This window comes from Camelus dromedarius, chromosome 14 (genome assembly GCF_036321535.1).
Source record: "Camelus dromedarius isolate mCamDro1 chromosome 14, mCamDro1.pat, whole genome shotgun sequence".
Lineage (NCBI taxonomy): Eukaryota > Metazoa > Chordata > Mammalia > Artiodactyla > Camelidae > Camelus > Camelus dromedarius.
The window spans coordinates 45559980-45587836 of NC_087449.1; the positions used below are offsets into that span (position 1 = coordinate 45559980).

Here is a 27857-nt window from a genome sequence, read left to right on the forward strand (position 1 = left end):
AAAAAGGAGGAAAAAAATCAGAAAGAAATGAAGATAAAATGGATAACTTCTACTTTGAAAGATATTTAAATTTGTAAAAACATTTCATGTTTGAATTAAAATTTGCACTTTGCAAACAAAAATTTTACAACTTACAGTTCCCCAGTGTTTGAAATTTTAAACACTAAATTCTGGTTACTGTTGAGTTTTAACAATGGATAAGAAAGTTTTATTAGCACAAGTGGTCACACAGAATGATAGAATTGAAGTACCTTAAGTTCTGTTTCTTTATCACTGTCATCGTTTATTCTGAAACTACTGTTTACACTCAGGAATATGTCGTGTCACAGAGTTGGAGACACCAACTGAGCCCAAAGCAAGCTTGAATTCTTAAGAAATTACTTTCGTTCTTTCAGCCATCTTGGAGACTATGGAGGCCTGCGGGGAACAGGACTTCTAAAATGATAAATATGTCTGGAAGGCTGTGGTCCAAGGCCATTTTTGCTGGCTGTAAGTGGGGTCTCCAGAATCAAAGGGAGCACACAGCTCTTCTTAAAACTGAAGGTGTTGGAGAAGGGTGTAGCTCACTGGTAGAGTGCTTGCCTAGCATGCACAAGGTCCTGGATTCAATCCCCAGTACCTCTATTAAAATAAATAAATAAATAAACCTAATTACCTCCCCCCAAAATTAAAAAAAAAATTGAAGGTGTTTGTGCTCGAGATGAAACTGAATTCTATCTAGGCAAAAGATGTGCTTATGTGTACAAAGAACAACACGAGTAACTCCTGGTGGAAAACTGAACAAAACCAGAATAATCTGGGTAAAGGTAACTTGTGCTCATGGAAACAGTGGCATGATTCGTGCCAAATTCCCAAGCAACCTTCCTGCTAAGGCCATTGGACACAGAATCCATGTGATGCTGTACCCCTCAAGGATTTAAACTTATTGAAAAGTAAATAAATGAAAGTGTAGATTTGAAAAAAAAAAAATTACTTTCAAAATGAATGTGTATATCTGAGTCTGGGTCTCAAGAGGTGGACTATTTAAGTGTGATCTCTCCTAATTAATTCACATGCAGAACACAATATTTATTAAAAAGTAATAAATTTGCAGGGGGTAGGGTATAGCTCAGTGGTAGAGCACATGCTTAGTACGCATGAGGTCCTGGGTTCAATCCTCAGTACCTCCATTTAAAAATAAATAAATAAATCTAATTACCTCCCCCCACCAAAAAAAGTAATAAACTTGTGTTAATTTGAATCTTGCATATATATCATTAAAACTCAACAGTAACTGTGGTAACTACTTAAAACTTAGACAAATAAATTTTTTTTTCAGGAAGAAGGATTTTTTTAGCTGATGTTTAAAATTGTCAAAGGATGGTGATATTTAAAAGCAGGCCAACTCTCAGCCATTTTTATTAGGGTTCTTAAATTCTCTACTTTTATTGTCCACAACTGGGGCAGACCTCCCTTCAACCATCGTTCTACCTTTGTTGGCTATTGCCAGCAATTCTGGGATCCAATTCCACCTGGCAACTCTGGACCAGAGCTGAGTGCTAGGGGCTGTCTTTTGGAGGTGTAAAGGATATTTCCTTAATTTAAAGGAGCTTCTCAGGTGTTATCTCCCACGGGCCTGCTGCCGCTGCCCCTGAGAAGTGGATCAAATATTTCTCCTTGGTATTCCCAAAGCACCCTGTGCCTGGTTCTGTCACTGACTTCTTCAATGTCTCCTTCCACTTGGAGACTGAGGATCTGGCCCCGTGGATCACATTTTCTGGCCACATATGATATGTCTAATATGGCTGTTCCCAAGTGGTTTGGGGAGGGGGCCGGTAGTACGGAGGAGGTGTTGTCAAGCTGCCCCAGGATGTCAAGGCCCCTCAAGGTAGGGAGGGGGTCTTGGAACTAATAAAACTCTCATTCGATGTGTTAGCTCAAGGAATGCCTCACCCAGATCACTAGCCTCAGTTTGCAGGCGAGGAAATCGAAGCTCACAGAGGTCAGGGAAATAGTCCCGCAGTTAGTGAGTGAGTCACTGGTAAGGCCTGGACACACACTTCCTGACCTCTCAGCCAGGACCCCGGCCACCGCCCTGCCCTGAGTCTGGTCCTGGCAGCTACTTCTCCTGTTGCGCCAATGTGCTGATTTAACCACGAGGGGGCGCCAGATGCCCGTTCATGGGGTAGCCGGGCCCAGGCTGGAGAGTGGAGGGACTGCTCCATTGAGGGAGGCCCACCCGGACTGATGCCCTCGGAGCTGATAAAGAAGGGGTATTTGGGGGAGGAAGGGTGTAAAAGAGCCGCAGTTCAGGAGCGGTGGCGGCTGGGACAGAGGGAGTTGGAAGGAAGGGCATGCGGTGCTTCCTCTGGCTCTGCCCTGTCTGGCCCTGTTGGGGAAAGGGGAGAGCTGGCGAAAGGGAGGACTCTCCATTGCACAGGCTCCTGCCCCCGCCTCCACTCTGCTCAGTCTCGCTCAGGAACAGACCGGACATTCCTAAAGCTCCGGCAGGAAACCAGGAAATAGACCAGGAGGCCAGCCTCTCTGCAGCCTGGCCAGTTTTCCCAAAGCAACCCCTCCTGCTGCTCCAGAGGACCCAGGTCCCAGGCTCCTGAACACTGCCTGGTCCTGCTGTCTTCCCTTCTGCCCTCCCTCCCAGCCTGTGGGATCAGACGCATTCCCAGCCCCAGCCCTGTATAAGAAATGGTTATCCATAGTCCATCACTGACTTCCAGATCAAATTCAGAATCTGTCCCCCTAAACGTAGCTCTCCTCCAGACTTCCTTCTCTCAGTGAAGGATACAACTATCCATCTGGTTATTTGAACCAGAAAGCTTAGAGTCATCCTTGACATCTTCCTTTTCATAACTCACTCTCAGTGAAGGATACCACTATCCATCTGGTTATTTGACCTGGAAAGCTTAGAGTCATCCTTGACATCTTCCTTTTCATTCCTCACTTTTTTCACCTCTTCTGTCTACCTGTCAGTTTCCACCACTCACTGGACCAAATGCCATCATCTCTCACCATAATTGGTGTTCTTGTCTGAACTCCCTACTGTCACTCGTCCCCCTTCTTTTCTCAATCCGTTCTCCAGTGGTAGCTTTGACCATCTTATCAGATCATCAATCTGATCATGTCACCCGCCTGCTGAAATCTCTCAACAGCTTCCCAGTGCTCTTTCAATAAAGACCAAATTCTTAGCATGGCCCACCAGGTCCTGCATGATCTGGTCCTTCCTATCTCTCTGGCCCTCTCCTCCTCTTTCTGTGTTCCCACTACAGTGGCCATGCTAACCACAGGGCCTTTGCACATGCTGTTTTCTCTGCCTGGAATCCTGCCTTTCTGCCTTCTTAATTTTTACTTCCTCAGATCTCGGCTCCAGCATTGCTTTCTCAGGGACACCCTCTTTGACCTCTCTGACCAAATCAGATTCCTCATTATTCACTCTCCTAGTACCACACACTTCTTCACGTATGCCAGAGTTGTAATTGTCTATTTGCTTACAGTATTATTTAATTAAGATCTGTTTCTTTCACTGGACTGTAAGCTCCATGAGGGTAAAGACATGCCAATTTTCGCTCACTTGAAAATCTCCAGCACTTCTGTGCCCGGCATATAGTAGGTGCTCAATGTTTCTTGAAAAAAAAGTTAATTAATCTTGCACATTTCCCTCCATCTCTATTTCCTGATCCTAAGCCTCTATCATCTCCTGTCTGGACCTTGGCAATCACTTTTTAACTAGTCTCCTAGTTTACAATCAAGTACCTACTCATTTCCTACCCAACAGACAGAGTGATTTAATAAAAATGCCAATCTGACCATGTCACCCTTCCCTTTAATAGCCTTCAGTGGCTTCTCATAGCCCTTGGAATAAAATCCAGACTCCTGACACAGCCTTACCAGGCCTTCCTTGCATGGTCTGGCTCACCTTGTGCCAAGCTCCACCTCCTCCTTGGTGGATCTTTCTTTTTTTAAATTGAAGTATAGTTGATTTACAACTGGTGTACGCATAGTAATTCAGTTATATATATATTATTTTTCATATTCTTTTTCATTATAGGTTATCACAAGTTATTGAATATAGTTCCCCATGCTATACAGTAGGACATTGTTGTTTATCTATTCTGTATATAGTAGTTTGTATCTGCTAATCTCAAACCCCCAATTTATTCCTCCCCCCTGGACTTTTCTTAATTCAGCAAATATTGAGTGCCTGTTGTACCAGACACTGAGGACTCAGAGATGTAAAAACAGACTCCTTCAGATCTGTTCACAATCCTCCAGATACTCAAGTACACCTCCTTTCCATGCAGGGCCTTTGCACATGCCTTCCCCTTCCTATAGAAAATGCTTCTCTCTCCTTTCTGCATTCCTGACTTTGCCCAGTCAACACCTCCTACCCATCAGATCTCAGACTAAGCTCCATTTATTCAGGAAAATCTTATCTGACTCCAACCTAGCTCCCCCTGTTAGATACTCCTGTTGCTTAGCTGTTCCACCTTAAACCACATTTTCTATTTTTACATTTGTTTGTGTGGTTATTTGGTTAATACCCATCTTTCCCACCAGGAAGCTTCAAGAGCTTCCTGGTCTGGTTTTGCTTAACAGAATATCCCTCTGGCCTTAGCTGGGGCTCTACAATGTACTGAATGAATCAATGAATGAATAAAAGATTGCAATCGAATGTGAGCTGGGGGCTGGGAGGGGTGTCAAAGGAGCGTGAACTGAGGAGGGTCTGGAAGCTGTTAGGCTCTTCCCTGCCCCTCCTCAGCCCCAACACCTGAGACTTGGCCACACCAACCACCCTCCCCCACAGTTCTCCCAGTTGTTCACAGGCCCCAGCAGCAATGGTCCTGCTCCCAGGCCTCTGGGGCTTCTCCTACATTGACCCCTCCCACTGCAGCTTTTCTCCCTGCTCCTCCTGGTCCTTCAGGTCAAGTTTAAATGCTGTGTCTTTAGGGAATACCTTCTCTGGGTCAGTCTCCCATACTTTCATCCATTTCATTTCCTTCATCATATTGCAAAGGGAAATGCATTTATGTGTTATCATGTATGTCCCTAGATGAGCTACGAGCTTTTGGCCACATTAACAGAAAATCCGACTCCACTAGCTTAAACATCAAGGAAAGCTGTCTAGTGGTAGGACTTGTTTGGAGGTTGGTTAATTCAGTGATGTTCTCAAGGACCCAGGTTCTCCCCATCTCGCTGCTCTGCCTCCTTGATGCTGGGTGTGTCCTCAGGTCAACAGGATGGATGCAGCAATTCCAGGCACCACAGTTGGACTTCATTATCATAGGAGGAGGGTTTTTCCTCATTAACTATTGCTCTGAAACAAATTATCACAAATTATCACAAAACTTAGCAGTTTAAAACAGCATTTATTATCTCACAGTTTCCAAGGTTTAGAAACCTAGGAGTGGCTTAGCTGGCTGGTTCTAGCAGAAGGTCTGTCATGAGGTTGTTGACCAGGGTTGCAGTCATCTGAAGGCTTAACTGAGGTTAGAGGATCCACTTCCAAGTTTATTCACGTGGCTGTTGGCAGAAGGCTTCAATCCCTCCATACCTGGGCCGCTCCATAAGGCTGTTCCCAATGTACTGGTGTCTTCCTCCTAAGCAAGTGGTCCAAGAGCGAGAGAGCAACCAAGACAGAAGCTGCAGTGTCTATTAGGACCTAAGTTCAGACGTGACACACCACCACTTCTGCTATATTCTGTCGTCACTTAGTCCAGCCCTGGTCCAACGTGTGGGAAAGGACTACACATGATGTAAACACCAGGAGGTGGGGGACACTTGGGAGGTGAGCTTAGCAGCTGGCTCCTACATGGTATTTTTGTTTCAAAAGTGAAGAAGCCTTTCCTAGAAACCTTGGGAGGCTTTTCTTTGCATCTGCTGGCTGCAATTATGTCATGTGCCCAGGCCTAAATCAAACACTCATGAGGGGTGTGGGACCATCATTTTTGGCTCATTACAATTATGATTCACCTCTGGGCTTGGAATCCACCTCTGCTGAGGTACAGGATGGGATCCAGGAGGAAGACAGTCACCTGAACAAAATTAGGATTCTGTTTGGAATGAGGAAGGGGTGATGGGAATGGATGTTGAGTGGGTGACTCAGGGTCTCTGATACTCACCGGATGTGCTGTCAACTCTGTAAGAACAGAGGCTACGCCTTTTCCTACTACTGCGTCCCCAGCAGAGAGCCTGCCTGATATAGAACAGTGGTAACCACTTTTGTTAAATGATAAATGAACGAATTCATGACAGAATGGAAGACCGCAGGCAGGACATCTAGCACTGGTACCAGGTAGGGATGGATATCCCCAGGCCCTGGCTCCTCAAGTTCTTAGAACTCAGGAGGCCACCTGCTCCCAACCCCACCGCCAGCTGCAAGGATAGACAGGACTGGCAGAATTATTCTCACTTTATTTCTGGAGAAATTTGATCATATGCAATAACACTGATTCCAGGCAAGGGTGGGGGCATGGGTCCCCCTAAAGCAACCAGTATCCTGTGGCCCAAGGTGCCCCTCATCCCCAGACCTGGGTTCCCCCTCAGTTACAGTTAAATAGAGGGAGGAAGGTCTCCCTGGGGAGTCTTGGGAGGGTCTGCCTCCTGCACCCACCCCCTCCACGCAAAGGAGCCTGAGCACGAGCTATTTACAGTATTCACATCCACTGTACCCCACCAAACCAAGGCAAATACTACAGGTGGCCCTTCCCCAAGGGGGGAGGCCAAAGAGGCTGTGAGTGTATGTGTGTATGGGGGGTGTCCGTGCGTGTGAGCACACGAATGCACTGAGGGGCAGGGTCTGGCTCCGGCCAAAGAGACATCAGTCTATAAGGTGCAGATTAAAAATAACAGAGAGACCCCAATCCCCAGGGGCCCTGGCCACTTCCGGCTTCGTTCTGTCTCTTTCTCTTCCAGACATCCTGGTAGGTGATGCAGAGGAGCCTTCATAGCTGTGCCTGGATCCAAGGCAACCCCTTAAAGGACTTCTGGGAAAAAAGCAGGAGGGGACACAGTCAGGGCAAACCATGCCCCAAGCCCAGATGGCTGGGCATCTTCAGGGTAGAGCATGAGAAGGCCTCTGGCAGAACTTGAAGAGAGGGCAGGGCTGGAGAGGCCCAGGGAAAGGCTGCTGGAAGGGAAAGGTAAGGGTCCAGGAGACACGGATCCCTACCTGTGACCTGCGGGGGCTGCACCACAGCTTTCTTGAGGAAGGCTTCAGCTTCTGCAAAGGGCAGGAGCGCCTCTGGTGTTCGGCCCAGACTCTTGTCCCCAGAGGGTCCCTTTGGGGAAAAGCCATTCTCCTGGTGTGCTGGAAGAGGCTGCAGGCCATTCACCAGGGACCCGGGTGACTCCTTGTTTGGCAAACTGTGGATGCAGAATCCACTGCTGAGGTCCATCCCACTGCAGGACAGCCCAGGCACCCCACAGCTCCAGCTTGACCCTGCCTCCCTGCTCAGGGTCCCTGGGATTGGGAGCTGGTACCTCCACTGAGGCTCCTGGGGGGCCAGCTCCTCTTTCTGCACAGCCTCCTTCTGCAGCCCTGAGGGCCGAGCCTCCACAGCTTTTGCAGGGTCTATCACTGGGAAGCAATGGCCCTTAGTGAGGGGCTGGTGAGAGGATGAGGCTGAGGATAGGGGCAAAGGGGTTGGATACGAGGGGAACAGGGCCTTTACCTGGGCTGGAACTGTTGGCCTTTGCCTCCTTTCTGTCCTGCTTCTGCTTTGAAGAAGAAGACATGTCAGGCTCACAGGGATACCTGGCCCCGCCCCACTGAGATGCTGAATTCCTCTCGCCCCAGCCCGGACTCTGAGCAACCTCTTTCTCCATCCTGGATGCCTTTCCCCAACCTCCTTTCCTCACCAGACCTCCACTCCCAACACGGCTCTTGGGGGAATCCTGACCTTGGTTTCAGCAGCTTCTGACTTCCGAGTCCTCTTCATGATCTCCTCCAGGCGCTGTTTGGAGGCCCCACACCAGTTAGGCCCAAGCCCCGCCCTGATCCTAAACCTCCCACCAGCCAGCCCCAGTCCTGGAGTCTCAGGGCCCTTCCAGCTCATACCAGCCTTTCCAGGTCAGGAACCAGACCTAGCCCCAGTTTCTTGTCCTGCCCTCTACAAGTCCAAGGCAAGGCCCACTCTCCGGCCCCGCTAGCCACTCCAGCCAGGAGCTGGCCCCGCCCACTCGCGCCAGGCCATGCCCACAAGACCCGGCCCGCTGCTACTCATACCTTTTTGCGCTCTTGCCGTTCCTGCTCCTCCCTCTGGAAGTGCTTTTCCCGCTCCAGACGCTGCCGCTCCGCTTCTTCTCGGGACCGAGCTTCGGCCTCCTCTTTCTACCAAAGACCCCCGTGAGCTCTATGCATTCGTCCTCCTGCCGTCCCTCTGGGCCAGCCCCCACCGCGGCCCGCCGCCAGGAGGCGCCCGCGCCCCGACCCACGGGGCACCTGCTTCTGCAACCGCTCCTGCTCCTCCTGCTCCGCCTGCGCCTTCTCTCGGGCCTCCTGCTCCTCCCGCCTCCGGGCCTCCGCCTCCCGCTCGGCCCGGGCCTCAGCCTCCCGAGCCAGCTGTTCTTCTCGCATTCGCCTGGGGGACAAAGGAAACTCAGGCTCATCCCCAGCTTCATCTCCAGCCCCTATAAAGGCCCCCTCAGTCCCCGAGGGCGTGCTCACTTGTCCCTTTCTGCCTGCAGCCTCCGCTCCTGTTCCTCGCGCTCCCGCTGCTCCCGGGCCTGGCGCCGCTTCTCAGCCAGGAGTCGAGTGGCCTCTTCACGGTCTGTGGTGCCAGCCATGGGTTTGCTAGGGGTCACCGGGGGAGCGGGGGCTGGGGGTGAGGTCAAGACAGCAGTATCTGGAGTGGGATCCAGGGCCAGGAATGAGCACACCGGCACAGGCACCTCCATCTCCCTCACATGCCTCCGTGCTTCCTGGACCTCAGGGCGACCCAGGCAACCCACCCACCCAACTCCTGTCATCAACTCAGAGTAGTGAGGTCTTTCTCTCTGGACTGAGTTTTGGACCTGGACCTGCTGCGGGCAGAAGCCTCCCCTTCCTGCCTCCCAGCACCCAATCCCCAGGCATCTCTGGCGACCCACACCTCGGACCATCCTCCCACATACAGGCAAAGCTGGTTTCTCTGCCCTGCCCACCTTTTGGCCTCCTCTCTCCGTTCCCACCTGCAGGGATCTCTGCTGTGGGCTGCTCCTTCTGGGGCTGGGCTGGGGTGGGTGAGGGCACAGGGGAGGGTGCTGGTGAGGCTGGGGCTGCAGGCTCCTTCTCATCGCTGGCTTTGCCCTTGCTCTGGTTCTTGTCCTCAGGCCCCGCCACATTAGGGCTCTCCTTTGCCTCATCCTTCCTCCGAACCCGCCCCTTCGGTGATGCAGTGGTGCCTCGGGGGGACGGTGGTTTGGGGGGCAGAGCATGACCTGGTCCTGGGCTGAGGCAGGGAGAGGCAGGCCTGTGCCAGGATGTAGAGGGAGAGGATGGCCGGGCCTTGGATTTGGGACTGAGAGAAAAGGGAAGAGTTAGACCTTGAGGGCACAGTGTTCACACACACACACGCACACACTCATACACACACACACACACACACACACACACACATACATACCCACTCTGAGCATGTCACTTCCTCAGCGAAGTGTCCTCCCCAGGCTAGGTCAGCATCCCCCTCCTTATATGCTCTCACAGAACCATATAATTCCCTCTTAGAGAATATATCCCAGTTTGTAATTACATATTCATTGGTGATTCTTTGATTAATGTCTACCTCCCCAATAGCCAGTAAGATTAATAAGAGCAAGAACTAGGCCTGGTTTGGCTCACAGAAGTGTCCTCAGCATCCAGAACAGTACCTGGCAGGTCCAGCAGGTATCTGTTGAGTGCTTACAAATGCCAGGCACTGTTCTAGATGCTAGGATACTTCAGTGATCAAAACACTCCAAAAAAAAAACCTGCCTTCAAGGAGCTTTCATTCTAGAGGTGGGTGCCCGACACATATTTATTTATGGATGGATGGATGGATGGATGGCCTGGCGATATGCAGGTCCCGCCCCACCTCCTGGCCCACCTGAGCTCAGCGTTGCCCGCGGAGACGCGTGGGCGTAGCGAGGCAGGCAGCGACTGGCGCTTCTTGAGGCTGCGCTCCCGGGCCAGGGCATTCTTTTCCTTCTCATTTTCCCGTTCCTTGTCCTTCTTCTCCTTTTTCTGCACCTGGCGAGGCGGGGGAAGGAGAGCGGGGAGAAGGGGAGCAACAGTCAGCGGTGCCCGCGCTCCCCGGTCCCCACACGCGCGACCACTCACCGCGCGACCACTCACCGGCGAGGCCTCGGGCCGAAGGCGGGCCGGGGCGGGGCTACCCCCGGCGCTGGCCTTTCGGCGCTCCCGGCGCTCCCCGCGCTCCCCGGCGGGGCCGCAGCGGTGCCCGCTTCGGGGGGCGCTGCACGGGGTCAGGGGGCTGGCGGAGGCCGAGCGCGGGCACACCGGCACGGCTGCGGAGGGATGAGGGCGGTCGGGGCGCGGCCCACTCGCGAGGCTGGCCCCTGCCCCGCCCCTCGTGAGGGCTCTCCCAGGGCCGCCGCCCCTACCCTGGTCCCGGCCGTTTCGGGGCAGGGTGACCGCACTGCGACTCCGCGCCAGGAAGGAGAGGGTGGGCGTCATCAGACGGTCCACGATGCTGCTCTCCCATGCGCTCAGCTGCAGGCTGCGATCTAGTGGGAGAATGCGAGGAGAAGCGGGTTACCCCGGAGCTGCAGCAGGCAGGCAGAGGCATCGGGACGTACCATTTGCATGCCAAGCCCAAGGGCTCTTCGCCCAATCACACTGGGGGCGCCACATTTGGTCCGCCCTGGGGTCGGACCTCCACTGCAGAACCAGGCAACAATACACTTCCCAGGGCAACGTTGTGCATGACTTGAGGGTCCCCGCCTACCACTCTCCACAGGTGAAAGGGTTCTGCACTGTGAGTTTAGAGAGGAACCACCCAGAGTTGGTGGCAGACTCAACTGCCCACTCCCTTGTCCCACTGTAGGACCCTGCTCCTCCTGCTCTCACAGGGCTGGCCTGGAGAGGCATGCCCCCATTGGCTTTGGAACAGTGAGGGTCCTTGTACTCCTCTGGTTAGGGAGAGGCCCAGCTTTTGGGCATCCCATGCCAGGGAGAGACTGCTAGGGGGCCTGGCTGCCCTGGGCCACCCTACTCTGTCCCCTCAGCTGCTGGGTTATTTTTAAGTTTCAGTCAGGTGGGGTTGGTACAGCAGCTGATTTGGTTGCTAGGCAACAGAGCAACCAAATAAAAGCTGAAGAAACTTATAAATAACTCCTACCATGGTCCCTTCACATGTGAGCACTAGGGCAGGGTGGGAACACAAGGGCCATGCCACCCTGGTTGGCCACAACTCTGGAGCCAGCCAAGGCCCTGGCTGGGGCTCTGAAGGCAGAGAGGGCAGGACTGCATGGGTCCTCCAGCGTAGAGTCAGAATAAGAGGGCCCCTCTACACACAGATCCCAGACTAGTCTGGTACTTGGGGGCAAGGCCACCTGCCTAAGGCTGGCCTAGGCCAGCTGGCTGTGGTTGGAGATGAGGCTGCCTGCCCATTCCCACCCTCCACCCCCACCCCCACCCCCACCTGCTCTTGAGGCCCCAGCCAGGCTCTCTGCCTGCTGGGACACTGCCCTTTGTCTCTGCTCTCCCCTGCAGGGCACACCTCTGCCTGTTCTCAGGGCCCAGACCCAAATGCCGGCTCCCCCAAGGGGTGCAGAGCCCCAGGTGGGGTAGAGTGGGGAGGGAGACCTGGGGAATGTGAGGGCTCCTGAGACCTGGGGTTCTTGCTGAGCTCTGGAGGAGGCTTGGTGGGGGATACAAGGAGCTCTGGAGGGAGGAGGGCTGGGCCTTCTCTTACTTCTACTGGGGGAGTTCCAGAGCGTGGCAGAGGACTTTGAGAGCCGCTTGTTGATTATAGAGTCCACGTGTTTGGGCAGGTTTACTGCCGACACGGAGCACCTGCTCCCACCTGGAGGGGAAAAGACACGGCATTAGGGCCGGGCCGGACGGGAGCCAGTGGGGGCACTGAGGCCTTCCATGCAGGATGCTCCGCGGGCAGGGTGGGAGAGGGAGGAGTGGGCAGGCTAGGAAGGGGAGGAGGAGGCAGATGTGGCTCTGGGAGGCGATGGGTGGGTAGGTGACCAGAGAAAACCTGGACTGGGGGAGCCGACGGAAAGGGAACAGAGGGATGAGATGGAGTAAAACTAGAGAAACTAAAGCCTTCTTGGCCAGGAAGTCATTCCCTAGGGCTGGGTGCTACAACCCCTCCTCCACAACCACCCGATGTTGGCACTTGCTGACACTGCCCAGCCAAGGCACTAGGGCTACAACACCCACGCACTGCGACAAATGCAGAGACGTTCCTAAACGGAAGAAGCCACGGTCAAAGCCACTCACACAAATCCACGTTTTCACAGGGACACACAAAGACAAAGACATGCAGGCACGGGCATACAGTGAAAGGTACTTCCACATGCTCACGAGTGTGCAGACATGCACAAATACAGCAACAAAACCACTAACAGAAAAAGCATCAGACTCAGATGCACACAGGCACAAACACATCGAAGGAACTTAATTATATTTGTAACAGCTAACATTTGTTAGATGCTTACCATGTACCAGGCACAGTGCTGGGCACCACACATATGTTACCTCACTTGATCCTCCCAAACATCTACCTACAACCCCGGAGGCAAGCAGTATTGTTATCCCCATTTTACAGATGAAGAAAGTGAGACAGTGAAAAGTCAGAGGTTACATCCATCACAAGTGCCAGAGCTGGGATCCTGACCCAATTCTGTCTGACGGGCACCCCCACTGAGGTAAACACACCAAGGCAAATACATATCAAGACAAACGCTGCACAGATCCACGAGCACATACACCAAGATACACAATGAGAAATGCGGAATCTTGCCACTACATAAAGACATCCAAACACAGTGGTACATACATGCCAGCACAAAGTCAGACCAAAATCCGTGATGGCCCTACGTGAAGAAAACTTAGAGACAAAAATCTACCTTCCAAGACAGGTACATAAGAGGGTGATAGTTTCCTTTAAATATCCAGTGTCTGCAGGGCATGAAAGTGCTCGTTTATGTACTATCAACTAATAGTAACTGACAAGAGCTAAGAAAGCTAATCTAAAATAACAGAGGTTTGAAGAGCAAACCCAACGAGGAGAATCCACATCTGACTCGATTGTAGAAGTCCATGGGAAGGACTTGGTCTTACGGACTTGGGTTTACTCCAGAAGACACAAGTCACACGAAGCGAGGCATACCTGCTGCAGGGAGCTGCCAGCTCCTTGCGCTGAAGCTGCTCCTTTCCCCCACCTCTCAGGCCCCAGTCTCTCCCTCCCACCCAGCAGCACCTCTGGCCCACTCACTGGTCTTACGTCCTGGGGAGCTGTGGTGCAGGGCCCCTGCCCAGGACCAGCGCTGCTGCCGGATTTCAGCCCATGTCTTCTTTACTGACCGCTGGATGGCTGCTTCGTAGCGCTCCTGGCGGGGAGTGGGGAGAGGTAGGAGGTCTGGGCTCAGAATCATTCTTCTTACGTGGGAGAAAGGCCCCTCTCTCTCCTGTGACAATGCCTCCCTCACCCCTAGAAGGTTTTCCTGATTCATGGCAGGTAACCAGGGTTATAAGTCCTTGCTATGATTACAGTTTGCAACAAGTCCCTTTCAATTTGTCTTGGGGAGCTTTTCACTGTTCTTGACTCATTTCCTGATTGTATGAGCTGTTTCTCAGGATGGGGTGGGACTCTCCATGCCTGGGACTGCCAGGCGGGCTACTGGCACCAGGAAGGTCCTGACCCTGGGCCTGGGTTTGCTTTCAAGCTGAGGCCCGGGACAGGGCCAGGCCCCCTTTTCCTTCATTTCTTCATGGTGCTCAAGCCTAGGCTCCCCTGGCTAGGAGCTCACTCACACAGATCTATCTCTGCACACACCCCTCAACACATACACATGGGGCACACACACCCATACGTGTACTGAGAGCATACGGTTACAGGTGCCCATGCCGGCATGTACAGAATCAAACATGTCTGCAGAGATGCTCAGATGTACTGCCCCAGGAACACAAGCGCAGACGGGACCAGAGGTGTGTGCAAACACTGAGCCAGTGGGCAGATGTGTGCACACGTATGCACACAGATCAGAAATCAGCACCAACACACCTTGTTTTTCTCGAGCTTCTGCCGCTGCCGCTCCTCCAGGGCTGCCCGGCGTTGCTCGGCTTTGAGCCGCTGCTCCTCCAGCCGCCGCCGGCGCTCCTGGAGCTGCTTCTCCCGCAGCGCCTTGGCCTTCTCCTCCTTCTCCAGCCACACTGCCTTCTTGGCCGCTGTGGGGAAAGGAGCCCCAGAGGGTGTGAGAGGTCCGGCAGCACCTGGCCCAACAAGCATCTCCTCCGAGTGGCCTTGCCTGTTCCTCTGGTCCTGGGAAGGTCTTCTTCCTGCCTGCTTGGTGGGGAGATGCCCCTACTCTCAGACTCCCCCCTCAAATTGAAGGGCATCCCAAAGACAGGCTCAGGCCCAAGAGGAGGCCTATCTCTCCCCCATTGGCCTCCTGGTCTCCGGGGGCTGAAGGAGAAATGGAGTCTTTAGTGCCAGATCCCTGTCTGATTTTGGGGCCTGCTGTAAAGATTTCCATGTACTGATTGAGAGCATGAAATGTGGGGTGAGGTGAGGCTTCTGGGTCTGGATCTCAGCTACTCCACTAGCTGTATAGCTAAGGCAAATGATTTTATCTTTCTGAGCCTCTGTTTCCCCATCTTCAAAGTGGGGAGAGGGTTAAGCAGGATAACGCAGTACTGCTCTCAGCACCGTGCACATGATGAATGTTCCAGAGGCGTTCAGGTTGTCAATAGGATGTTGGTGTTGAAGATGCTGCTGCTTCCCAAACACTCACCCAAGTACTTGGCCCGCTCTTCCCGCCGCTCCTTTGCCAGCTTGTGTCTCTCTCCTGCCTTCTTTACATCTTAATAGAAGGAATGAGAACAGAGGGAGGTCAAGAGGCTTCCCCCAAAAGGGGAGCCTCCCCCAGGCCTCATCCCCATGCCTTTATCTCATCTCCTCCAGGGCAAAGGAGACTCCTTCTGGTGGCATCATCCAGGGCCGGCTCTGAGGCCAGGACTAGGGACATCACACGTACCTTGCTTGGTGGGAGGGCTGTCGGAGGCTGGCACTGCTGTTGGGGATGGCTGACTGCTCCTCCGAGGAGGCCTGGCATCCCGTGGGCCTGTGGCTGGAGGGGTGGGTCCCCTGATCTTCACTTCTGAGAAAGGGGACTCCTCCTGCTGGGAGGCTGGCCTGGGCCCTACCAGCTCTGGGGGGCTCTCTGGTTCCAGTGGGAGCTGCTTAGGGCTAGTGGCATTCTTCATGGCAGGAGGGGTGTCTGGGGGAGTGTCGGGCACCAGGGCTGACATCGGTAGTGGTGGCGGTGGCGGGAAGGGGTCACCTTCTGGAGAAGGTCTTGGCTCTGGAGGGGTCCTGGCTGCCACAGCTGGAAGACCAACACAAGAGAGGAGAGAAAGTCAGACAGAACACCTGTGCTGTTCGTTCAGCAGGTAGCTCTCTCCCTGGTGCAGCTGCCATTCATTAATTCATACGTGTTTATCGTGTTCCTTCTGTGTGTCAGGCCCTGTTCCAGATGCCCACAATATAATGGTGAGAAAATGGCCACAGTCCCTGCCTCTGTGGAGCCCACACTCCAGCAGGGCAGACAGACAGATAGCTCGGTAATCACAGTACAGAATAAGCACCATGTCCACGGGAGCACAGCAGAGACAGTTAACCTGTATTTGGGGGGCTTCCTGCAGAAAGAAAGCCAAGCTGAGATCCAGGATGAGCTGGAGTTGGCAAACCAAGGAAGAGAAGGTTCTGGCTAAGAAAAGACTGTTTACAAAGGGGCAGAAGGGAGCAGGGTGTATTGGAAAAACTGAGAAGTCTGTAGTAATTATTAGCGCACCAAATGGTAATGACTGGTTTCCATGTCTTCCTCCCTCACCTTTCCCTTTTACCTGGGGTCACAGTGCCTAACCCAAGGCCTGGTGCTCTGGGGGTGACCGTGCTGGGCACATGGGACTGGCCAGGAAGAAGGACATGGCATGCACACTGTGAAATGCCCACGTGGAATCCCCAACAGGGTGGGCAACCATCCACTCTGTCATCTTTCTTTCCCAATCACCCTCAGACTTCTTCTTTTAAGACATTAATATATCAGGGTCCCTGTAAAAGATACCAAAGTGCCAAGGAAAGGAGCCATGTGATTTGGTGTATACATGTCCATGCACACATGTGAGCACGAGGACACTATGGGGCACCTGCAAGGGAGGCTGAGGAGTCAGCCAGATGAGGGCCCGATTCTGACTTCACCACACCAAGGCAGGAAGAGGGCACCTGTTCCCCGGCAGGTAGCCTTGGGCAAGCCACTCACCCTCTCTAAGCCTCAGTTTTCACATCGGTACAAATGGGGACAATGAGCCTAAGCCAGTAAGGATGTCAGTGAAGTGCCGGGAACAATGCATGTGCCAGCAAACAACACTTCCCTCTCTTCCTGTGGGTCTTAAGAAGCTGCCAAGAGAAGCCTCTGCGCGCTGAGCCCTGGTGCCATCTGCTGCTGCCCCCGAGGGGACCAGTGGGGACACAGCCGCTGACCTGGGCTTAGGGAGCAGGGCCAGAGTCCATGGAAAGGTCCATCTAAGGAAGCATCTTTCGCTTTCACCAGGTGCCTCCACCATACTGGGTCCTCTGCTCTGGGAAACTTGACCCTGTCAGGAAGTGACAAACTCCCCATCCCCGTGGGTGGCAATGCGCGTGCAGGGAGAGGATGCCCCCAGTGAGTTGGCTTTGGGACTCTGGGGACCTTTTTCAGGGAGATGGGTGTCCAGTGGTCAAGTGTGGGCTCTGAAGGCAGACTATTTGAATATTTGGTCTTCCCACTAACTCTGTGACCTTGGGCTAGTTACAGGCCCTCTCTGTGCCACAGCTCCTCTTCTATGAAGTGCAGACAGTACTTACTTCTCAGGATTGTGATGAGAGTTAGTGATAACAATATCACTAACATTTATACATTTCTCGAGTGCTTCTTATGTTGAAAGCATTTTATACATACTAGTTTTAATCCTTATGATAATACTTTAGAATGAGGCACTATAAATATCTCTCTCAGATAGAGGAGGAAGGTAAAACAACAAGAGGTTAAGTAAAGTAATTTGAGGTCACTCAGCTGGTAAGTGAGGGAGCCTGGCCTTGAACCCAGCGTTGGTCACCAGAGCCCAAGTTCTTACCCCTCATACTCTCATGCCTCTGTGTAAGGCAGGATGAGGTAAAAACACGTTATGCAATGAAATTATCTGAGGCTCACACTATTTCCCCCTCATTCCTTTCCTTCCAGCTTCCTGGGCTACAGGCAAGAGCCCCAGCGAAGGCCCTGTCTCTCCAATGGTCCCTCCAACTCTGCCAGCCCCGAGGTTCAGGACAGTCCATCCAGCTCTCCCCAAACCAGCTCCAGAAGTCTGCCTGGTCACTGCGAGTCTACTTCCCAGCCACCTGCAAACTCCTTTCCAATTCCAGCTGGCAAGAAAACTAGTGGCAACCATTTAGTGAGTGCTTACTACATACCAGGAGCTGAGCTGGGCCCTTTGTATCCCCATCCTGCAACTTCATGTGAGCTCTGAGAGGCAGAGATTCTTATCCTCATTTGACAGATGAGACAAAGTTTACTCCACTAAGTAATTCGCCCAGGGTCATAAAACTAGTACACGGCAGAGGCAGGGTTTGAACCCAGAACTGTCTGGGGCCAAAAGGCCTGCATGTGTCAATACAAAGCTTGAAGGCTGAGGGTGAGGCCTGCTGATTGCCATTCTCCTAGCACCTGTGTGTGCTACAGGTGTTGCAAGGAAAACCAGTAGGCAGGTGTTTGTCTAGGCCTAGGCAAATCACACCCACCAGGCAACATGGTGAATCGCCAACCAGCTCCCGACTAGCCTGTGAAGGGAGCCTGGGAGGAAGCAGAGGGATGAGGCCTGGAAGGACTTGCACCCGGGCATCCGATGCAGAGGCGTAGAAAGGTCTCAGGCTTCAGAGTCAGGCACAGGCCTGAGTGGGGAATCCCGGCTCTGCTGTGGGGCCTTGGGCAGGCCCTGGACCTGTCTGAGCCCTAGTTTTCTCACCGAGTTGTCGGGACCTATGGTAAGTAGGTGCATGCCCTCTGGCTCCTGGCAGCAGCTCAGTAAGCAGCAGCTGCCGGGAAGAATTGGTCCACTTCTCCCTGTCTCTGCCACAAAAGCCTACTTGGGTCAGGCCTTCACCCCCGCTGCTTCATGACACTGCTCTTCCCAACGTCACCAATGACCTCCACGCTGCCAAAGCAGCAGCCATTTCCCAGTCCTTGTCCTGCTAACCCATCCGCCCCATGCGTTATGGTTGATCCCTCAGCGCTCCTTGAATATTTTTTTCACTTGGCTTTGACACACTCTCCCGGTCTGCCTTCAGCTTGCTGGCTGTGACTTCTCAGGCTTCTTAGCTGGTCCCTCCTTAACTTCCCAGCCTCTCAGCCCTGGAGCGCTCCAGGGCTCAGTGGAAGACTTCATCTCTTTTCTGTCTACGCATACTCCCCTGGTGATCTCATCCAGACTCATGGCTTTAAATACCATCGCCCTGCTGATGACAACCAAATTTGTATCTCCAGCCTAGACTCTCCCTTGAGTGCCAGTTTCGCTCACGCAACTCCCGACTTGACACCCCTGGATGTCTCACTGACGCCCCAAATTTAACATCCCAAACTGAGCCCCTGATCTCTTCCCCCACCCCAAACCCTGCTCCTCCTCCAGTTTTCCCCAGCTCAGTCAGTGAAAACCCAGTCCTTCCAGTTTCTCAGGCCAAAAATCTTGGAGTCATTTTAGAGTATTTTCTTATCTCATTTTTCATATCTCATCTCTCAGTAAGTATTTTTGGCTCTACGTGCAAGATATATTCTGAATCCAATCACTTCTTACTATCTCCACTTCTATCATCTTGGTCCAGCCACTATGATCTCTCATAAAGGGCTCCCTACTGCCATTCTTTTTTCCCCTTTAGTCTTTTCTGAACACAGCAGCAGAATGATTCCGTGCAAGAATAAATCAGATCAAGTCACTCTTCTGACAAAATCTTCCAAAGACGCCCCACTTAATAAGGAGGAAAAACCAAAGGCATCACAATGGCCTCCGAGGCCCTTCAGGATCCTTGCTCTCCAGCCCTTTATCTCTTGGTCCTCCTCTCCTCCTCCTCTTCTCCCCCTGCTCCATCTCTTGCGGCCCCTGTTCCTTATTTGTGCCAGGCACGCTCCTGCCTCAGGGCTGCCCTCGCTGAGAATTCTCTGTCCCAGATCCTGCATGTCTCACTCCCCCACCTCCTCCAGGTCTTTACCTGAATGTCACTTCTCAGTCGAGCCTTATCAGTGACCCCCTTGTTTAAAACTACAAATTGCAGTTGACGTTCCCCCCACCTTTCCAACCATGTATATTTTTTTCTTTCCAACTCTATCTTTCCCAGTAAGCATTAGCACCATTTTAACACTGTCTCCCTCAGCCAGGAGCTAATTCTCCATGAGGGTACACGTTTTCATCCACTTTGTTGGCTGTTCTATCTCCCAGGCCGACAGAGCCTGGCACAGAGGTGTTCCACGACTATTTGTTGAATGAATACAAGCCATGAACTCCACCCTGGCAGATACCATCAGCATCTCTCTTCCCTGGATGACTGCAAAGTCTTCCCACTGCCCTCTCCGCACCCATTCTCACTCTGCTCTTCACGGAGCAGCCAAAATAATTGTTTCCAAATGCAAATCTGATCCTGATACTCTTCCCCACTTCACACTTCACAGTGACTTCTCATTGTTCTGAAGAGAAAGACAAAATTCCCGAACCCAAGCTGCAAGTCTGGTGTAGTCTGAAGTCCCTGACTCCCTCCCCTAAACCTCTTGAAGTCCCTCCTCTGCTGCCCTGCTCCCCACTGGTTCTCTGTCCTCCAGCCACACTGACCTTTTAATTCTGACCACCATGCATGTGCCCTCTGCCATGAGGCCTTTGCACTGCTCTTTCCCCTCCTTCTTTTCTTATTTAACTTTCATTTACCCTTCAGATCTTAGCTTAGCCATCACTTCCTCCGGGAAGCCTTCCCTGGCCTCTCTAATCAGGATAAATTCCTTCATTATATATAGTCATGGCTTCATGTGTCCCTTGTTTGGAGCACTGTGAGTGTTATAATTTTAAACTTACTTGTGTGGTTCTTTTGTGATTGTCAGCCTCCCCCAGACTGAAAAAGCCCTATAAGGGCTGGGCCATGCCTGCTCTGTTCACCACTGCGTCACCAGCAGCTACCACGGTGCCCAGTACCTGGGGACAGTGATGAAATGCTGCTGAATGAGAATAAAGGGCAGTACTGGGAAGCCACCCTAGCCTAAAGCAGCTGCACAGAGAAGGAGATTTTTACTCTAATAATGAGTAAATCCATGTGGCAATTTATTGCAAAGGGATGAACTCCTGAAGGGAAGCAAAACAACTCCATCTCAGCTGAGTTTGGGCAGTTTCCTGGACTCAGGTAGAAGTTAATAAAAGTAATAATGAGTGTTTACTCCAGCAGTTCAACAGGAAAAAGGCTTCTCAAGAGGCAAATAGCACGTTTGGAACTCTTCTTTTGGCCTTGTGGACTATTGACCCTGAATACAAATATTTTCCTCAGAATTATGCCAACCCTGATGAAATGCCATTGGGGCAGTGTTATTTGGAACAAATTATGTACAGCCAAATTAATTCCTTGGTTAACTATCTACACGGTATGGTTAAATCCATATTTGATTACTCCCATTTTCGATCATCGAGTATGCTCCTTCAGCCACTTCATTTTATTTTTGTCTGTGTCAAATTGTAAGATTTTATTTCGCTATATTGGTATCTACCAGAAGTATTTGTTAAGAACTGGATAAGAGACAGACAGTTTGTATTCATTTCTTGGCGCAAAAAGCATGAGCAGGGCAGAGGTGCAGGAGCTGGCTGTAGGGGCAGTAAGTCCTGTCTTCCCAAGAGCTCCAAGAGGGACTGCAGGAAGACTAGGGCCAAGCCTCTGGGAGGGCCCGTCCCATGTCTCAGGGTGCTTACTCCCCATCTCCACCCTCTGGGAGCTGGCAGTCCTTCCCTCTCTGCCCTCCCTCCTCCCACACCGACAACTGGTCCTGGGCCAGAACTCCTCTCACAGTACTGATAACTCAGTCTGCCTTTTCTGCCTGCCTGCTGCCCCTGCCCTTGGCAGTGTGAGAGCTGGTGGAGAAAAGGGACTGGGTCTTGATCCTTCTTGCGACCCAGAACCTTATACAGGAGCTGCCCAGTACAGGGTAGGAGCTCTCTGTCTGTTTAATGGACACCTGAATGAATGGATGGATGGATGGATGGATGGATGGATGGCCTGTGGATAACATCATAAAGTCCCAAGCTGCTCCAAAGCCTAGCCTCTCTAACCCTAAATGTCTTCACCATATCAGAGCCTTGTGTGTGCCCTGCCAGCTCCTAAGCCTAGGAAGGGAAACAAAACTAATTTATTGAAGCCCCATAGTACACCAGGCACTTTGCCCTTATCTTGTCTAGTTCTTATACAGCCCCAAAAGGAAAATGCCATGGAGCGCCCATTCCTCAGGTGAAAACACTCACTCAGACAAGTTGAGTGAACTGCTTACATCAGCGTTAGAGGTAGGATTGGGCCCAAGGCCGTCTGATGACAAAGCCCTTACTTATGTCACACTGTTTCTGGTGGGTGTCACATCACCCCTCCCCAAGGCTCCTGCCTGTTCCCTGAAAAAGGAAGTGATTCAGTGGTTCCCACAGGGAGGTTTCCCCCATGAAGGTGAAGGGGACAGGTGGGGCGGGCAGGCACTGAGCTCAGAGGGCAGGAATGTGGGGAAGGCCGGCTCCTGCCCAGGCTGGCCACCGGGAGGCAAGAAGTGGGACATCTGAGCATGGGTGGGGGCGAGCAGCCCTCCTCCAGGAGGCAGAGCAAGGGAGTGCCCAGAGGAGGGGGCGCCCAGACAGCAGCCCCGGGCGGGGAGCATGGGGAGGGAGAGGTCAGCACTTCTAGCCAGACAGCACTGGACCAGACAAATGAAGACAGGGAGGCTGACAGAGGGATGAAGACACACACACAGACACAGAGTACACACTGCAGAGAGAGACACGCAGACGACATGGACAGAGTCCGCACAATGGCGAAAGACAAGACATTCTATTCTCTCTCTTGTCTCCTGTCTGCGAGAAGCCAACTTACTGGGATTCAGAAATCTATACACACACACAGGGAGCCAGGCCCCCACTCCGAGCCACAGACGAAACTTCAGAGATTCGTACAACACTCGGAGACATCATGTCCCAGGATATGTACACAGCCTCATCCAGGTCACTTGGGCCCTGCCTCTCTGGGCACTCCTTTACCCGGGGCCCAGGGAAAGCCCAGTTAACAGCAGCAACAGCTAATGCTGTGTCTGGCACAGCTAAACACCTCAACACTTCAGTCCTTTCCATCGTCACCACAATCCTGTGGGGTAGATATTAGTCCATTTGACAAATGAGAAAATAGATTAACACTTGCTGAAGTCACACAGCCGGTGAATAGCAAAGCTGGGTTTGACAGTCTGTACCTTCACTCTGACACCCAAAGAGGGCAGCCTCTTGGGTTTCCTCTCCTATAGAGATCTGGGCTGGGAGATGCCTGATTGTGGGGCCAGGACAGAGGGGACCCTTAGGGGGCGGCATTACTCCCCGTCTGGACAGAGCTGAACTAGCTGTGAAAGGGAATGAGCTGGGAGAAGGGCAGCCCACTCCAGCAGTCCTCAGAAGCTGGGCCACAGGCCCTTCGCAGCAGGGGGCTGGGGCTGGGCCATGGGCCTCTGTGGGTGATAAAGCCGGGATCCCATCTGAGACTGCAGATCTGAGGAGCCCTCTGGCTGGGTTGGCGGCCATTGTTCCCAGCCTCCAATCAGGAGCACCCACTTCCTGTTATTTTAGGCGGCAGGAAATGACCCCATCCCGCAGCCGGGGCCCTCCCTCAGCCCCAGCACGGCTGCCCACGCTGGGGCCTAGACGCTGAGGGCAGAGGCCTAGCCTTAGGCCAAGGCCTGAGAATGGCCCACTGGCTGAACTGTCACCACTGCCTGATTCTAAGGCCACTTTCTGGTCCTACTTTCTCAAATTCCAACCTGGCAGGAGGCACAGGGGACCCTGGGCTCCGCTGCCTCTAACTCTGCCTGCCAGAGAAAAGACCACATGGTCCTTGAGACCAAGATGTCCACAGAAGACTTATCACACAAGGAAAGTGGACTAGACTCTGTCACCAGCTGGCTTGGCCATGGTAATTCAGCATAGAGGTTTGGTGCATAGGCTTTAGAGTCATATGGACCTGGGTTCAAATCCTGCCTCTGCCAATACCTAGCTGTGTGACTTTAGGCAAGTGACTTCCCTCTCTGAGCCTCATCTATAAAATAGGGATAACACTAGTTGCTACTCAGGATAGTTCTGAGAATCAAATGAAAGTACACCTGACATGCTAAGCACTGTGCCTGGCACAGACATGGTACTTAATAAGTAGGAGTGGGAGATAAGTAGGCTCACTGGGAGGTCTATTCTTGACCCATACTTTCTCTTACAACTGGTGAGGAGCACCAGATACCAGGTTCTCTAACTCCTATGATGTTCTCTGCTCCCCTGGGGCAGAGCTGCAGCTGAGAAGTGATGGAGATGCTGAAGGCTGTGCCCTGGGGTGCCAGGCAGAGCTGCCACCGCCAACAAAGCTGCATTATCTGGGCCTGGCAAGGCCCAGTGGGGACCCAAGGACATGGTTCCCAACTGCTTGTGGCCAGACTCCCAGCCTTGGTCAGATCTGAGACCTGGCCCGACTGCTCTCAAGTGCCGCCACCCCAGCCTGGGCCCTGCTTTCAGCTCCTTCCCTCTCCCTCTGCTCTGCCCCACCACCAGCTGATGCCCATCCTGAAGGGGGTGGGGTGGTAAACTGGCCTAGTGCCCCTTTCTCCTCATTTGCATATGCGTGATTGCACATTAGGGGCTCATTAGAGGCCTCATTATTGGGCCCACCAGCCCTGGGAGGGACAGAAGCTGTCGATGGGAGCTGCCAGCCAGGCTGGCTGCTGAATGTAGAAACGCAGCCCATCTTCTCCTCATCCATTCAGGCCCACCTCAGATGCCTCCTCTGTGAAGCCGTCCTCAAGGAAAGCCCACCCACCCTGTATCACCATTACACCAGGGCTTCTGGGCAGTGAACAAATCTGCTTCCCCCCCCCCGACTAGGCCAGGAGCTTCCCGAGGGTAGTGACTCTGATTCATTCTCTGTTGTCCACACAGCCGGCCCTGAGCTGGCACACGGCAGGCATGGGTGTCGGTGCACTGGATGGCTGCACCCCACTCCAGGGACAGGGGCCCTCTGTCCCCTACACACATATACCCCAGCTTGTGTCTGTCTAGAACCCACCTTCCCCTTGCTCTCTGGCCTACATTCACCTCCTGAAGTTCTAATTAGTCACACCTCCTCCTCCTGCCTCTGAAGGAATTAAAAATAACAACAAAAATAAATAGCATTTACAGAGCATTAACTATGTACCAGGGCCTCTCCTAAGTGTTTTATGTGTTCCTCTAATTTAATGATCCCCATGTCTCTATAAGATAATTTCCAGCATTATTCTCATTTCATAGATGGGAAAATTTAAGACTTAAGCAACTTACCTAAGGCTACCCAGTAGTTATGAAGGGGAGACTTAAACTGTTTGATTCCAGACTCTACACTCTTAAGCGAACTGACTCGCAATTCCTAACCCCGCCTCCCCCATATTTCATACCTCCCTGCTGGCACCAGTTCCGATGAGCATAACCACAATAATGGTAATAACACTCTATTGTGGGCGTCTGTGTGCCAGGTTCCTTTAGGTCCAGCATCTCTAACCCTCACATTAACCCCACGAGGTTGAGAATACTACCTCCATTTTCCAGGGGCATAAACAGTGGCTGGAGGAGGTAAGTCACTTACTCCAGTCGACACTTGTCCCTACTCCATGTTGCCTCCTGTTAATGCTCAGTGTGCAAAAGCAACTCAGAGAGGACAAAGATCACGTCATACGCACTCAGTGTCTCAGACCCATGCCTCAGACTCTCACAGGGCACAGGGAGTGGGCACCATCTTTACTCCCTGGAAGCCCTTGGCTCATAGGGGCCCTTGTCACCTTCAGCTTCTCTCTGTGTAGGGACCAGCCACCATCCTGACCCAGGTAATCATGTAACTCCATCTAAGCCCCTGTGTATAGAAGAGGCTTCCCAATCCAGGACCCTGTATGCTGGACCCACTCAGGCCCCTCAATACAGCCAAGCATCCCACCCATGCCCTCATGTTCAGTCCAGATATCTCAACCAAGTGCCCTTCTTATAAGATAACCATCCACTCTAGCCCTCCTCTATGGCCCAATAATCACCCCCATTCAGGCCCCAATGTACACACCAGCGCCAGGGACCCTCGATGCAGAGGGCCAATAAGCAGATGGAATGGACCCAGGCTAGGCTCCCCAGGTGCCCCCTCTCAGGCTCAGCAGACAGACCCAAGTGCCATTGTTCCAGCACAGTCTACAAACCTCCTGAACCACACCAGTCCGTAGCCTCCCCTCTGCATCCTCCAGCTCCCACAGGGTCCCCTCGAAGCACCCCCACTGGCATGGGGAGGAGCCCACTCACAGCCAAGTGGCTCCACCTTGTCCTTGTCCTGGGCTCTCCGCACCCACAGACACTGTTTCATCCTGGGCCCACGCCCCAGGGCGCAGGGAGGTGATTAGGATTAGGCTCGAGGACTCTATGGAGGTGTGGGGTTGGGGCCGCCTCCCCCTGAGTCAGTGAGAACAGAACCTGGGTCCTCAGTAATCATGCTGTTCCCTCCTTTTCCAGGAAGAAAGAGAAAGAGAAATCCCTCCCTCCAACCCCAGGCCCAACCAGAAACCTGTCACCACCCCCTCATCAGCTGCTCCCGGATCCGAATGGGATTTGCAGAAGTCCTGGGCACTGGTGGCTGGTGGGGTGAGGGGAGGGGAAGGAAGATGGTCGGGGGCTTGGAGTGTGAGTGTGAGTGTGAGTGTGTGTGCGCGCGCGCGCAGCAGGAGTAGGTATCTAAAGCTGCAGGCTGAGGAATGATGTGGCAGGTCCCTGGAGTGCCGGCCTCGAGCCTTCACTTCATTCTCCAGGGAAAGACTCGGGCCCAAAGAGGCTGCGAAGGAGGGAGGCAGGATAGACAGATTTACTTCTGTCCCCTTCCTCCCCAAATCGGACTGGGTGGGCTCCAGAACAGGCCAGGCTGCAGGGGAATCGGCCCACTCCCCAGCTCCCGCCCTCGCCCCAAACAATGCCGCCTCCCCCTCCCCCTCGCCTTTATCCGGCGGGTTACTTGGCAGCCGCCGCTAGAGACCTCCCCCTCCCCTCCCCTTCCCTCCCCTCCCGACCAGCCCGCAGCAGCAACAGGCCCTTTGCGCGGCAGCTGGAGGTATGGGGTGGGGGCGAGGTCTGGGCTAGGGCCTGGGCGTGGGGGCGCCAGGGCCTAGGCTTCGGTATGCAAGGCTTCAGGCCTAAGAATCTGGACCCCCAACACACATTCAGGCTGGAGTCACATGTGCCCACCAGGGATGGGAAGGGGAACAGACACCCCAGCTCAGTAGAAGAGGATCTTCAGGGCCTGGGATGGATCGGAAAGGAGGGTAGGGGCAGGGAAACCGGGGTGGCACTGGGCTGGGGCGGAAGGGTCACCAACAACTCCTCAGCGAGGTCCCCGGGGACCCCGCCGCCCAGGGCGTCCCAGAGCCTGGGGTGGGGGAGGGGGCAGCTGTCAGAAGATGCGTCGGTGGCCCAGAGCCGCCGCAGCCTTTATTTTTAAACTTCCAAGTGGTCAGAGGGCGCCGCGGGGGAGGGGTCCCAGCCGAGCGGGCCGGCCTCATCCTCCGACTTTCCATCTCCCCTCGATCCCCCTCCCTCCCATCCCGCCTACGACATACCTGGGGGTGCGCCGGCACCCGGCTCCGAAAGTGAGCCGCTCTCCATGGCTGCGGCGTCAGTGAGGGGTCTTAGGGTCTCAGCGGCGACGGCGGCGGCGGCCAGCGGCCAGGATAGGGGTCCCGCGGCGCATCACGCCCGGCCGGCCCGGCGGGCAACGATTCGGAGTCGGAGGGAGCTCCGGAGAAGGTCGAGGCTGGCTGGGCTGGTGGTCTGCGGGCTCGGAGTCGCCGGCCGCCCAGTGACTATCGGCTCCGGCCGCGATCCTGCTCCCTGCCCGACGCCGGCCCAGTCCCGGTCGCGGCCCAACCCTATTGTACCGCCCGGGCTGGGCCTGGCCTCTCCGCTGGCGCGTACCAAGTGCGACGCAGGGAGGGCCGCCCCTGCAGCGCCCGGGACCCAGCCGCCGCGCGCCTCCCCCCGCCCGCCCTGCCCCCGCCCTGGGGCGCGAGCCTCGAGCCTGGGGACGCCTCTCCCGCGGCCTCAGCGGAGGGGACGTCACGGGTACCGAAGGACGCCTGTCGAGCTGCCTCCCCCTGTGGCCGCGTTTTGGTACGCGCCGCAGCGCGAGGCGACTATGTAGGGAGCGCTCTGGTGACTCACCCGCCGCTAGAACTGGGGGGAGTAGGGGAGAGACGGGATGGGAGCCCCCTCAGTCCCACCCTGAAGCCTGGGAGCTCCGGCTCTGGGGCCTTGGCGGCAGCTTCAAATCTGTATTCCCTCCCAAACCCACCTCAAACAAAATCCACCCCAGGGGGCATCGGGAGAC

General features: G+C 53.6%; 1 protein-coding gene and 1 pseudogene across 13 annotated transcripts; one reads left to right on the forward strand and one right to left on the reverse strand.

Annotated features, from left to right (window-relative positions):
• Positions 1-428: 428 nt before the first annotated feature.
• LOC116147083 (large ribosomal subunit protein eL33-like) lies at positions 429-920 on the forward strand (annotated as a pseudogene).
• Positions 921-6385: 5465 nt separating this feature from the next.
• Positions 6386-27441, reverse strand: MAP7D1 (MAP7 domain containing 1). Of its 13 annotated transcripts, none has more exons than XM_031464749.2 (18): positions 27091-27440; positions 15184-15534; positions 14941-15009; positions 14211-14374; positions 13422-13536; positions 11886-11996; positions 10573-10695; positions 10304-10476; positions 10056-10198; positions 9163-9491; positions 8660-8810; positions 8435-8573; positions 8219-8323; positions 7893-7946; positions 7665-7707; positions 7474-7570; positions 7163-7356; positions 6386-6977 (listed from the first exon to the last, which is right to left on the reverse strand). In XM_031464749.2, the coding sequence occupies exons 1-18, from the start codon at positions 27134-27136 to the stop codon at positions 6967-6969; spliced, it is 2418 nt and encodes an 805-aa protein (XP_031320609.2). In that variant the 5' UTR covers positions 27137-27440; the 3' UTR covers positions 6386-6966. The 13 variants fall into 13 exon arrangements, with proteins under 13 accessions (XP_031320609.2, XP_064349833.1, XP_064349830.1 ...); XM_064493763.1 differs by having other exon boundaries at positions 7665-7710; XM_064493760.1 differs by having other exon boundaries at positions 8660-8837.
• Positions 27442-27857: the final 416 nt, after the last annotated feature.